At 38.8% G+C, this 12,178-nt stretch overlaps 1 protein-coding gene across 5 annotated transcripts in view; it reads right to left on the reverse strand.

Annotated features, from left to right (window-relative positions):
• The window catches only part of STARD9 (StAR related lipid transfer domain containing 9), a 123,731-nt gene that overhangs the window by 48,720 nt on the left and 62,833 nt on the right, over window positions 1-12,178 (reverse strand). For all 5 annotated transcript variants that reach the window (XM_018054387.1, XM_018054388.1, XM_018054386.1 and 2 more), the window contains 8 exons: window positions 9,603-9,672; window positions 7,906-7,978; window positions 3,679-3,746; window positions 2,448-2,545; window positions 1,833-2,042; window positions 1,557-1,654; window positions 531-608; window positions 16-87 (listed from right to left, as the gene is read on the reverse strand). In XM_018054387.1, the coding sequence (XP_017909876.1) occupies window positions 16-87; window positions 531-608; window positions 1,557-1,654; window positions 1,833-2,042; window positions 2,448-2,545; window positions 3,679-3,746; window positions 7,906-7,978; window positions 9,603-9,672 (767 nt within the window). The remainder of the gene's footprint in view (window positions 1-15; window positions 88-530; window positions 609-1,556; window positions 1,655-1,832; window positions 2,043-2,447; window positions 2,546-3,678; window positions 3,747-7,905; window positions 7,979-9,602; window positions 9,673-12,178) is intronic.

The following is a 12,178-nucleotide window of genomic DNA, read 5'->3' on the forward strand; positions in this document are numbered from 1 at the left end:
CCCCAACATACCCACCTTCAATTCATTTTGGAGAATCAGCTCCTTCAGGTTTTCATCCTTTCCCTCATTCAATGAATGGAAGTTTCTCTGTTCAAAGAGAGAGATGTGCTTCATGGGCCCCACCCTTACTCTTAGGAAGGAAAGGTACAGATAAAGGAAAGGCCTTATTGTTAAAATCAGAACCAAATCAGAAGGCTAAGTATTAGGCTCAGAGTGATAATCAAAGAAGGAGAATTCGAGGTAATTTTTTCTGGTAAATTTTTCTGGTAATTTTTTCTCATACCCCTTATCTGCCCACATACAGAACAAGGGTCATACAGGCTGATGCCCTCTGGACAGCAAAGATAATAGAGTAAAAGGGTGTCCATCCCTTCTGAAACTACACAGGTAATCAGAACTCCTGTCCTGTCTCTGCTCCCACTCTGCTCTTCAAGCATCACTTGATTGAGAATACAGAATGCAGCAGGGCTCAGATCCTCTGCAGAAGAGAAGGGTCTCCTGAGGACAGACAACTCCTGATGCCCACATACCAGCTCAAAGCTCAGCAGCATGGCTTTCAGTCTCCCAATCTCCTCCCTGAGTTCTCTGATCAACTTCACATTTGCATCCTGAAACACAGAGAGAACTCGGTCACCACTGACTGATATGAAGGCCCAAATGGCCATGAGGTGCTACTCGCAATGAGCTTGGAAGAAGCAGATCATTCCTTTGGAGTAATTTCTAGGGCAGTCTTTTCAAAGTGTAGTCCCAGGACCATTAGGAGCTTCACCTAAGAGCTAGTGAGAAATACAAAACCTGTGGACTCCCATTCCCTACAATGCCCCAACACCTACTAAATCATAAAGTCTTCCAGGCTGGTTTAACAAACCGTCCAAGTGATTCTGATACAGACTGAAGTTTCAGAATCATTGCCTTAAAGCAGGACATTAGGCAGGTAATACGAACATCAGAGTATGCTAATCTTCCAGTATTAGCTGTTAATCTTCCAGTATTATGTGTGACTAAATTTAGCACCTAATTATTGATAAATTGCCCTTTAAAACAGTCCATAGATGAGCTATACATGGGCCACTCATTTGTAATCCCTGCCCTGGAATTTTTTACCAAAACTGCAAAGCAAATGAGGAACTTTTAAAATATTCTCATCATTAATTCAGCTTTAAAGGCTAAAAAATTCCTCATATGCCACTTTTAGCCCAAAACAGAGATGTCACTGCAATTTGCATATGAAAAAAGGCACAAAGCAACATGAACTCAGAATAAAGGCAGTAAACACAAACACTCCTAAGCGATCTTTCCTCTAGTGGCAATAGTGTACCAGGCATCTTAAGATCAATGGCCATAGGGAAACACCTAAAATAAATTATTTTAAAAGGCAACTGGATGAAGCCAGTCGGGATATGAGAAAAGAAAGAATTTTGCTCCCTCATCACTTGGAGAACAAGTCTGGCCACTGGGGTGAGTACAAGGAGAAAGAAATAAATGAGAAGAAAACAGGAGAACTTGGTGAAAACTGGTGAGCTATAGGAAATCAGGACTTCAGAGGGAGGTCTCACCTCATTTACCCTCGGTTTGTTGATGATGTTTTTGGCATTGGATGCATATCTCAGTGTACTCATGGTCTCACTGTAGCTAGTGTGTGCAGGAGAAATGGCTGGGGTAGAAGCAGAAAGTTAAAACACACACCGAGCCCTTCCCACCCAGCCCATGATCACTGGCCTTGCTGCTATCATCCAGGCTGAATAAGACCCTTGATGAAATGGGCAGCCATGGCCCTTTCTCTGAGGCAGAGCACCAGTCCTAACACAGAACCAACTCCACAGCCCACTCACTGGCAACCATGATGGTTCTGGAGTTGCCTCCGAGGCTGTCCTTCAGCAGCCAGGTCAACACTGAGTCCCGGTAGGGGATATATGACTGCCTCCGGGAGGGTCCCACTCCACTGCTGGTCCCGGAAGGAGAGCTAGGGAGCCCGCTGTCACCACCATCGCGTGCTGCACTGTTGAGGCTCTGGCAGTTGTTGAATACCTGAGAGTTCTGGGCTTAAAAGACAATAATAAAAGTGGAAGATAAAAAAAGGAATTATGAAACAAATGCAATAAAACAAACCAATGGCTGGAGAACACAGACATCATACTCCCTAATCCCTTTCTGTCTATGTCAGGAGGCTTTAAATGTGAGCCCTGAATTAGACCCTAGACTCAAGCAATGGAATATTTAAGACACGTAATTTCTCAGTCTCTCTTTTTGGAATGAGAGTGGTAGGATGATGGTAATGCTGTAATCGAAAACGATAAATATCAATTTTTCATGCCCCAAACCAGAAGGTAAACTTTATCAAAGAGAACCTTTTAAGTACCTACCCTATTTTGACAAAATGAAAAACATGTGAATTGTTTTCCAAAGTCTCCCTCCCACTCTGGTCCTCCAGGTTACTGGCAAAATACCTAAGGTGGAGATGACGATCCCCAGAGTCACAAGAGACTTGTTGATATTGGCTCCTTCAGCAATCCGGTCCTTACAGTAACTGGGATCTGCTCTTTCACTAAAACACAGTCGATGAAAACAGAAACAGAAGCAAACAAGAAGACACTATCTTTTTAACACCGCTGAAAAACACTATCCATTGTGTTGCTCTTCATGTAAAAGATCCATATAATAAATATAATATGCCCATATAATATAATATATCCATATAATATAAATTATATATATAATATATCCACATAATAAGTTCCAGAAATAATGTTACCGTCATGTCATGAACTGTCATCCTTCTATATCTCAGGCAATAAAAATCAAATAATTCATTACATTTGGCTGTCAGAGAACTTTGAGCCAAAAGTAATACTCATTTACTGTAATGATACCAATATAGCTTTCTGTTATATACCATTCCCCTTTTCTTTACTGTTTTAATTTCACATATTAATGGCTTTATGGTATCTGGGTCATTAACAGTTTCAAATTCCTTATTCAAGTAAATGGGAAATATTAAAAATTCACACTTCCAGTTGGCTGATACAGTTTCTTTCAGAAAGCACTTAAGCTTTTAAGGGAGCACTGTACCATATTAATTATTTAACAGTCTTAAAATAAGAAAATTTGCCTTATTTCATGTTACACTTTTTTCTGACATTATTCCTGAAATTTTCTTCTTTCCAGATATGTAAATGAGTAAAATTCATGCTTTCATCTAATACTTTTAAAAAAGGCAGTATCTTATCCCCAATACCACAATGTTTTTTAAAGCTTTTCTTTTTTCTGAAGCGATGTGTAGAGCTGCATAAAATCAATACGAGGTTAAAGGGGAAAAGTGTGTTCAGTCACCTGTACTTCAAGCACCAGTTTTCAATCTTGGCGACACACCGCATCACTCCCCTTGACTCCACTAATAGTCTCACATTTATTTCATCTGAGGTGCAGCCTAGGCACTGGGACCTCTGAAAGGTCTAGGTGACTTCAATGGGCAGCTAAGATTGAGAGCCCCTAACACAGAACTTCTCAGCCCTAGAAAACTGTAATTTTTTAACCTAGCATTCAATTTCTTTCTTTTGTAATTTTCTCAGGATGATTGAAATGTGTAAAAGGTGGGGAAAAGTTTATTCCTTGTAAAATGGGCAAGAACAGGGTCATTGTCAAGGAAATAATTCCACCTGGTTTTGAGATCCTAATTACCTGCCTGCTAGGTCCACAAGGTTGATCTTGCTAGCGATTTCAGAGGGGAGGTTGTTCTCCAGGAATGCCTGAGGGATGAAATAGATTTAAACAGTATCATTTGGAACGACATATTGTTGTTTTCCCCACAGACACCCTCCTAACCAAGATGATATTTGTTTTTTTTTATTTTTTATTTTTACTTTATTTTACAATACTGTATTGGTTTTGCCATACATTGACATGAATCCACCACGGGTGTACATGCGTTCCCAAACATGAACCCCTCCTCCCACCTCCCTCCCCATAACATCTCTCTGGGTCATCCCCGTGCACCAGCCCCAAGCATGCTGTATCCTGCATCGAACATAGACTGGCACTTCGTTTCTTACATGATAGTATACATGCTTCAATGCCATTCTCCCAAATCATCCCACCCTCTCCCTCTCCCTCAGAGTCCAAAAGTCTGCTCTACACATCTGTGTCTCTTTTGCTCTCTCGCATACAGGGTCATCATTACCATCTTTCTAAATTCCATATATATGTGTTAGTATACTGTATTGGTGTTTTTTTCTGGCTTACTTCACTCTGTATAATCAGCTCCAGTTTCATCCATCTCATTAGAACTGATTCAAATGTATTCTTTTTAATGGCTGAGTAATACTCCATTGTGTTGGATTTTTAGCCAATTCACTCAAGAAATCTGTATTCTAACATCCTCTGAACCAGATGAGCTCTCAATATCTGACAGGTACAATCAGTAAGCCCTGGGTTCTTCCTTCATTAAAAATATGAGCAAAACTTCCATAGAGTAGGTAGGCAACCTCCTCCCCACCCCCCACAAAGTTTCCTGAGCACAATTTACCAGGTAAATGCTCAACTCTGCTCTGGGAGGCTCTAACTCATCAGTGGAGATCCACAGCAGGTGGCGGTGTGGTGGGCAGGGGGGCCTGATGGGTTTGCTTCTTGTTCACCTGTCACGGGCTTCCCTGATGGCTCAGACAGTAAAGAGTCTGCCTGCAATGCAGGAGACCTGGGTTTGATCCCTGGGTTGGGAAGATCCCTTAGAGAAGGGAATGGCAACCCACTCCAGTATTCTTCCCTGGAGAATCCCAGGGACAGAGGAGCCTGGTGGGCTGCCATTTATGGGGTCGCACTAAGTCAAACACGAATGAAGTGACTTAGCAGCAGCAGCAGCAGAACACAGCCTAAGTCACAGCATGTTATTAATCTGCTGGGCAGGATTCTCTCTGTGTTTTAAGCAGGGGCATCCAGTCCTCAAGAGCAAAACCACGCTGGCTTTTTTTAATATGGGATTTTTGTTGCTTTATTTTAATGTTGTGCATCCATCACCAAAATCCAGTTTTAAAACATTTCCAGTAACTTCCCAAATTCCCTCAAGTCTGTTTGCAATTAATCTCCATTGTCATCTCCAGCCCCAGACCAACACTCAATTTTTCTACCTATAAATCTGTCTTCTGAGGATATTTCACACAAACAGAATCATACAATGTCTGGCTTCTTTCATTGTGCATAATTATTTATAGATTTATTCATATTGAAGTACATGTCAAACAGCTCAATTTTATGGTTGAGTATTAATAGTATCAGCTGTATGAATATACCATGGTTTGTTCATCCATTCACCTCTTAATGAACATTTGGGTTTCCAGTTTTGAACAATTACTAACAAAGCTGCTGTGAATATTTGTGTATAAGTCTGTCTATGGACATATGATTTCTTTTCTCTTGAGAAAATACATAGGAGTGCAATGGCTGAATCATATGGTAGGTATGTGTTTAATTTTTTCAGAAACTAATTCTTTTTCAAAGTTGTTGTACCATTTTACATTCCCACCAGTACAATAATGTATGAGAACTCCAATTCCTACACATCTTGCCAGTATTTAGTATAATCATTCTTTTTAATTTCAGCCATTTTAAAAGGTGGGCAGTGATAGCTATTTGATGTTAACTTGCATTCCTCTAATAATTAATGATGTCTGCATCTTTTCAAGTGCTTGTCATCTGTATATTTTCTTAAGTATCAGTTCAAAATTTCTGCCCACCTTTTTGAGTTGTTTTACTGTTACTGAGTTTAGAGAGTTTTGGATCTATTCTGGATACAAGCCTTTTATTTGACATACATTTTACAAATAAATTCTCCCTATCTGTGGCTTTTCATTTACTTAATACTATCTTTTGAAGATCAGAATTTTTAAATTTTGACCCATTCCAAATTGCAACTTGTTCTTTTGTTCAGTTTATATTTATAGTGTCATTTCTAAAAATATCTTTGCCTAGTCCAAGGTCACAAGGTTCGCCCATGTTATTTTTCTGTTATACAAGTTGAATGTTTTAGGTTGCACATTAGTGTCTATGATCCAGTTTGGTTAACTTTTTAATAAAATATACATTAATGATTTTCAACACGTTTGGTGATTGGTTTTGGCCACCATTATTTTTAAATTTTTCTTATGCCTATTTTCTCTTTCTTTCTAGGATTCCCATTACACTTATGCTGACACACCTGATATCCGACAGGTCTGTGCAGCTCTGTTCATTTTTCTTCAATTGCTCTTCTTCAAACTGGATGATTTCTATTGTTTTATCTTCAACTTCATTAATTCTTCTGACATTTCAAATTGACTCGAGTCCCATTAGTGAATTTTTCATTTCTGTTATTATACATTTCCAGAATTGCCCCCTTTAAAATAACTTATATCATTTTATTGAAATTCCCTTGAGTCATATCATCATGTTTTCCTTTAATTCTTTACAACATGGTTTCCTTCAGCTCTTTGGACATATTATGTTAGCTGCCTGGAAGTCTTTGTATGCTAAATCCAACAAGTGGAGTACTTGAGGCAGTTTCTAGTGATTGTTTTATTTTCCTTAGGTGTGGGCTGCATTTTCTTATTTGTTTTTACATGTCTTAATTTTTGGTTGAATACCAGACATTTTAGATAACACCATAACAACCCTAGATTCTGATCTTTTTCCTGTTGAAGGTGATAGTGATTGTTGCTTTGTCTGTCTGGTAACCTCCCTGGACTAAAGCTCTAATATCTGACTCCTCTACAACATGCAGCCAAAGAGGTCTCTATTCAGCTTTTTTCCTTTAGTTGTTTTTAATTTTAGGCTTGGATTCTAGGGGGCCACCTGTGTCTGCATACCTTAATGTTCAGCCAAAGACTGGTCAGAAATTGCAATTAAACACCTTGAGCCAACAGGACTTTTATTCTCTGCTGATGGATCTATGTGTGAGCTGGGAAATTCACTAAAAATTCTGGCCATTTTAAGTTTACTCCAGCAATCACTAGCCAACAGGGCCCTCTTGTGTCTCTTCTGCACATACATGCAGATTCTGTCAGTCAGGGCTGTATGGGCACATAGTCTCTGATGCATATGTGTACAGCTTCCATTCAACCCAGGATATGTGAAGATCTTATCAAGCTCCCTATGGCCATATCATCTCCCAGAATTCCCAGTTAAACCTCCAGATAATTTTCCAGTTCACTTCTTGCCTGAAGCAGATCTACAATCTCAGGTTAATGGAGCCACTGATCTCCTTGTTAGCTTGCCACCAAGATCACCCACTTTAACTGACAATGCTCCCAATCAAGTGAACCCCTCAAGCAGTGGCAGCAACTGAGCTGCTGGCTTCCACCATCTGCCCTTCTCTGACTGAACTTCCTCACTGACAGAGATCGGGGTGTGGGTGGGGATGGGAGCAGCCCAAGGGAACATGTCATGCATTTGTACTCTTACCAGAAATTCAGTAGCTCTCCTGAATATATGCTTCTCCGTTTATATGGCTTTGATCTATTCTGAAATACTTATTTTGACAATTTTGTCTAGGTTTATTGTTGCTTTGGGGGGATAGGATTTGTTAATCTCCTCACTCCATCATAATAAAAATGAATCTTCTACTTTTTAATGTATATTTTCATTTCAATATTGCTTTTTATTTTAAATGCCCAGACTGATCATATGGATATGAAAGTGCTTTGAAATGTTAAAAGCAAAATGTAAATCAAAGATACTTGGTTAGTCTTATGAAATGCCTCTACCCCTTCTGGGTGAGCAGCTTAGTAGATTGTGTGTAGGTCCTACTTATAATATTAGGTCATATCAGAGGACCTATAAAGGGAAGGGTAGAAAGAAAGAAAAACAGGAAGATGGAAAATTAGTCAAAAGGAACAATGAAAGGAAGAAATCTCAGCAAACATTTAAGTGGTAACCAACCTGTGTATAGTAGATAGTGAAGATGGCATGGGATCTGCTGCTGGCTTCATGAACATGGGTTGCTGCTGTGATTCTGTGTACACAAGGGAAGAAAATTAGGACAAGATTGCTTATGCATGGTGGATCCTTAAGGATCCATGGGGAACACAAGAAAAAATGTTAGTGCTGAGGTTCACAAGTGAGGATCACAAAACACCAGTATTTAGTCTTTTATAGTTAGGAGAATGGTCCCAAGAGAGCAGAAGCAGTGTTCCAGGTACTGATATCTGAGAACAACAGTGAGTATAACTTCATACTAAACCACAATTAGAACTTATTTTAAGCAATAGAAGTTAAAATTCAGAATGGAAAGGTGTGATACTAGAGAGTCATCAACCTGGAAGAATATCCCTAAAACAGACCCATTTAAATTAGACAAGTAGATATGGAGAACTTGTTGGAAAAGAAGACTCAAAGACAGTGAAAGTAAGTCATTATTAAGAATATTAATCTCATGGTGCCAGAAAGGGCTTTAAAACTGAGATCTTGAATTACATGAACATCACGCTTAAGCCAGGTGAAGAATGCACAGTCTCCCTGAGAGATTCACTTCAATGCTGACCTTTAAAGTCTGAAGAGTCCTCTCTTTATCTAAATCTAAGTCAGTCAATATGGCTTCAGTTTAAGACCAACTCACTGACTTCTGTTCTCAGAGAAGTTGCTGAACTGAAGAGTTAAAATCTAGAGGCTGGTCAATTGAAGGATTAAAAAGGACAAGGTGAAGCCTGACACTTAACAATCAAGGAACTCAGGGTACCCTGAAGATAGGAAGTAAGTGCTTCCAGGATAGTTCTATGAAAACCAAGGAACAGAAGTTTAAATTTAAATCTTTTCCTTTATGTTCAATTAACTCAGACATGTTATTAACAGGGGACATAGAAGACTCCAATTTCCTCAGTATTTTTTTTCAGGTGAAAAAGGCTATTTGGGGGGCATATATTAATAACATTGTGGGTATTCCATAGTAACTAAAAATATAGAGTATTATCATAATTTACAATAGCTTTTAGGAGAGTCTACAGCACCTAGTATTTCATAGCTGATTCTAAAGTCTTTTTGAGTAAACTTTACAAGCTTCCCAGATGGCACAGTGGTAAAGAATCCACCTGCCAATGCAGGACAGGCAAGAGACATGGGTCGGGAATATCCTCTGGAGAAGGAAATGGCAACCCACTCCAGTATTCTTGCCTGAGAAATCCCATGGACAGAGGAGACATGGGGCTGCAAAAGAGTTGGACACGACTTAGTGACTCAATAACAAAACTCAATAGCAAAACTTTTCTGGAAGAAAAAATGGTTTTCTGAAAAATTTTTAACTATATTGTACTATATCATCTCTATCAAGGAGAGGACAATGCAGGCAAGAATCATTTCTTTGATAAAAACAGCAGAAATTGTGTATTATAAGATAAAACATAGGGTAATTCTCTGGGCTTACTACCTAATATTACTATATCCAAGACAAACTCCAGCTTCACCACCAGTGAGAAGAGCACTAAGCCATGTCCCCCTCCCCTGGGTACATTTTCGTTCTGACAAAGGCCTCCTGATTGTGAATGTGGGGAGCTGCAGAGAGAACCTATACTGTAAAAGGGCAGTGAGAACACAGGAAAGAAGAATGAGACTGAAAGAATGACAGGGACAAACAAACCTGTTACCTGTTTGCTATTCCCTCCTCCAAGAGTTGAATTACTTGCTTATAGTTGGTAACTACGTGTTGAGATAAACCTATCAGATTTGTGAGGAGGAAAAAAGAGATTAAATAAAATTTTTTGGCAAAGTTTAACCTTTTCTTGTAGGTAATTAAATTTATTATCCTATTTCATATTAGTTGGCAGACAAGAATTGACGAACAACTTAATTCATTCAGATAATGGATTAAATCAACAAATATTTACTGGAAGCTTACTGTCAGGCACTGTGACAGTCTCTCTGGAAACATCAGTCTCTATGCTCCCAGAGATTATAGTCTAGAATTCATATAGTGGTTATGCTAACAACAAAAATAATAATAATAATTCCTTACAAACAGACTCATGGACTTTGGGAACGAACCTATGGTTGCCAGAGGGAAGGATGAGGGAAAGGGAAAGTTAGGGAGTTTGGAAGGGACATGTACTCATAGCTATACTTAAAATGGATAACCAACATGGGCCTACTGTATAGCACATGGAACTCTGCTCAGTGTTATGTGGATGGGAGGGGAGTTTGGGGGAGAATGGATACACGTATGGCTGAGTCTCTTTGCTACTCACCTGAAACTATCACAACATTGTGGGTTATCAGCTATACCCCAATACAAAATTAAAAGTTTAAAAAAATCCTTAGAATTGTGCTATATTTAAGTTATAAGAAAAGTTCTCATGAATTACTTCATTTGGCCCTCATCAAATTTCTGAGGTAGATAGGGCCTAAATGCCCCACAAAATGGTGGACTCAATTTGACATACAAAACACAGTACACGTGTCCTTATCCTCCCACAGTTTACAGTCATGAGAAATCATACAAGATAATGTGGCCAAGTGCCACAGGAGGAGTAAGATAATAAATGCTGAGGAAGTCAGAGGAAAAGTCAGGGAAGCTCCATGGAAGAAGCGAGACTTGAATTTAGCCACTGGAGAATGGGCAGCTTTAGATAAAAGGTAAGGAGGCGCTTAAGGGCACAGAAGTAAATCTTTATGGCTGGTTACCCACCAAGTCAAAAAAGGCCTTCACAACTGTGCTGGAGGATCTCTTTATTAGAGATTCAGGAACCAAAGTATCTTCACAGGCTCATAGCTGAATACAATTACACTAAAATTTAACATAGTTAACTTGAACACTGACTGGATTTTTTTATCTTAAGGAATTATTACTATTATTTAGATGTGATAATAATTTGTGAGTGCAATTTCTTTCAAAAATTTTTCTTATCTCTTAGGGCTACATATTAAAATATTTATACATGAATTGATATCTGGAATTTGCCTCAAAATAATATAGACTGTGGACGGGAATGTAGATAAGGCAGAAATGGCAACCCACTCCAGTACTCTTGCCTAGAAAATCCCATGGACAGAGGAGCCTGGTGCAGGCTACTGTTCATGGGGTCGCGAAGAGTCGGACATGACTGAGCGATTTCACTTCACTTCATTGGGTTATGGGTTATTGTGAACATGGGGTTCATTACACTAGTCTATTTTTGTTCAAAATGTTCAAAATTCTCTATAAGAAAAAGAATTTTAAAAATTTAATCAAAGATAGAGACCTTCCATTTTCAGTAATGGCAAATTAGATAATATAAACTAACACTTCTGCCAAAGACTGTTAGAAACAGTTGGACAGAATATAAACGACATCAATGTGAGGGCACAGAGGGATGACCAGATAGTGACATTTTTTCAGGCCACATATTGGGGAAGGATGGAAGCCCAGAGACATCAGGCCAGCATTTGCAGACATTATCCCTCCGAGAGCATTTCCCATATCTTGAGAAGTGGCTGACAGCAGTTCTCTTGACAACCTCACAGATACAGAGTCACAGACTACAGTCCAGGGCCCAGGTGGGCCCTATGGCACCCCACCTCTCTGAGTTGGAAACTTAAAGGGCTAAAACACAGGAATAAGTTTGAATTTGAAGTAAATATTTTCTGAAGGGACCTCAGCTCAACTTTGGACATTCTTAGTACTTCACCTGGACTGAGTTGATTCTGGATTCCTAGCATGTTTGTGCAGGAACCTGCCACAGGTAAACATGAATCTTCTCCGCCAGGAAATATTATTGTTCTGGCCTCTCAATTATTTCCACAAGCAATTTAGCAAATATTGTCTGGCACAAAACTGTAACATACCAGCACATAAGTAGATCTGACAACATAAGTGAAAATCAGCAAAAATTACACAGACTATCTAAAGAGACCTAAAACAGATCCAGATCCTGGAATTATAGTAACTTTAAAGTAACTCTGCTTACTATTTTAAGGGACTAAAAACAAGATTATAAAATTTCAGAGAAAACTGGAAACTATAACAAAAAGATCAAATGTAGATTTAGGAAGTGAAAATTACTATAAGTGAAAATAAGAACTCAATGTGTAAGTTTAACACCAGGTTAGATACAGGTGAAACATAGGTCAAAATCATATAACCAAAATAAAGCATAGAGAGCCAAAAGATGCAAAATATAGAAGAAAGGGTAAGAATCATAAAATATATAAGGAATAGGTCTAATAAACCTGTAACTGGAATTCCACA

Source organism: Capra hircus, chromosome 10 (genome assembly GCF_001704415.2).
Source record: "Capra hircus breed San Clemente chromosome 10, ASM170441v1, whole genome shotgun sequence".
NCBI lineage: Eukaryota > Metazoa > Chordata > Mammalia > Artiodactyla > Bovidae > Capra > Capra hircus.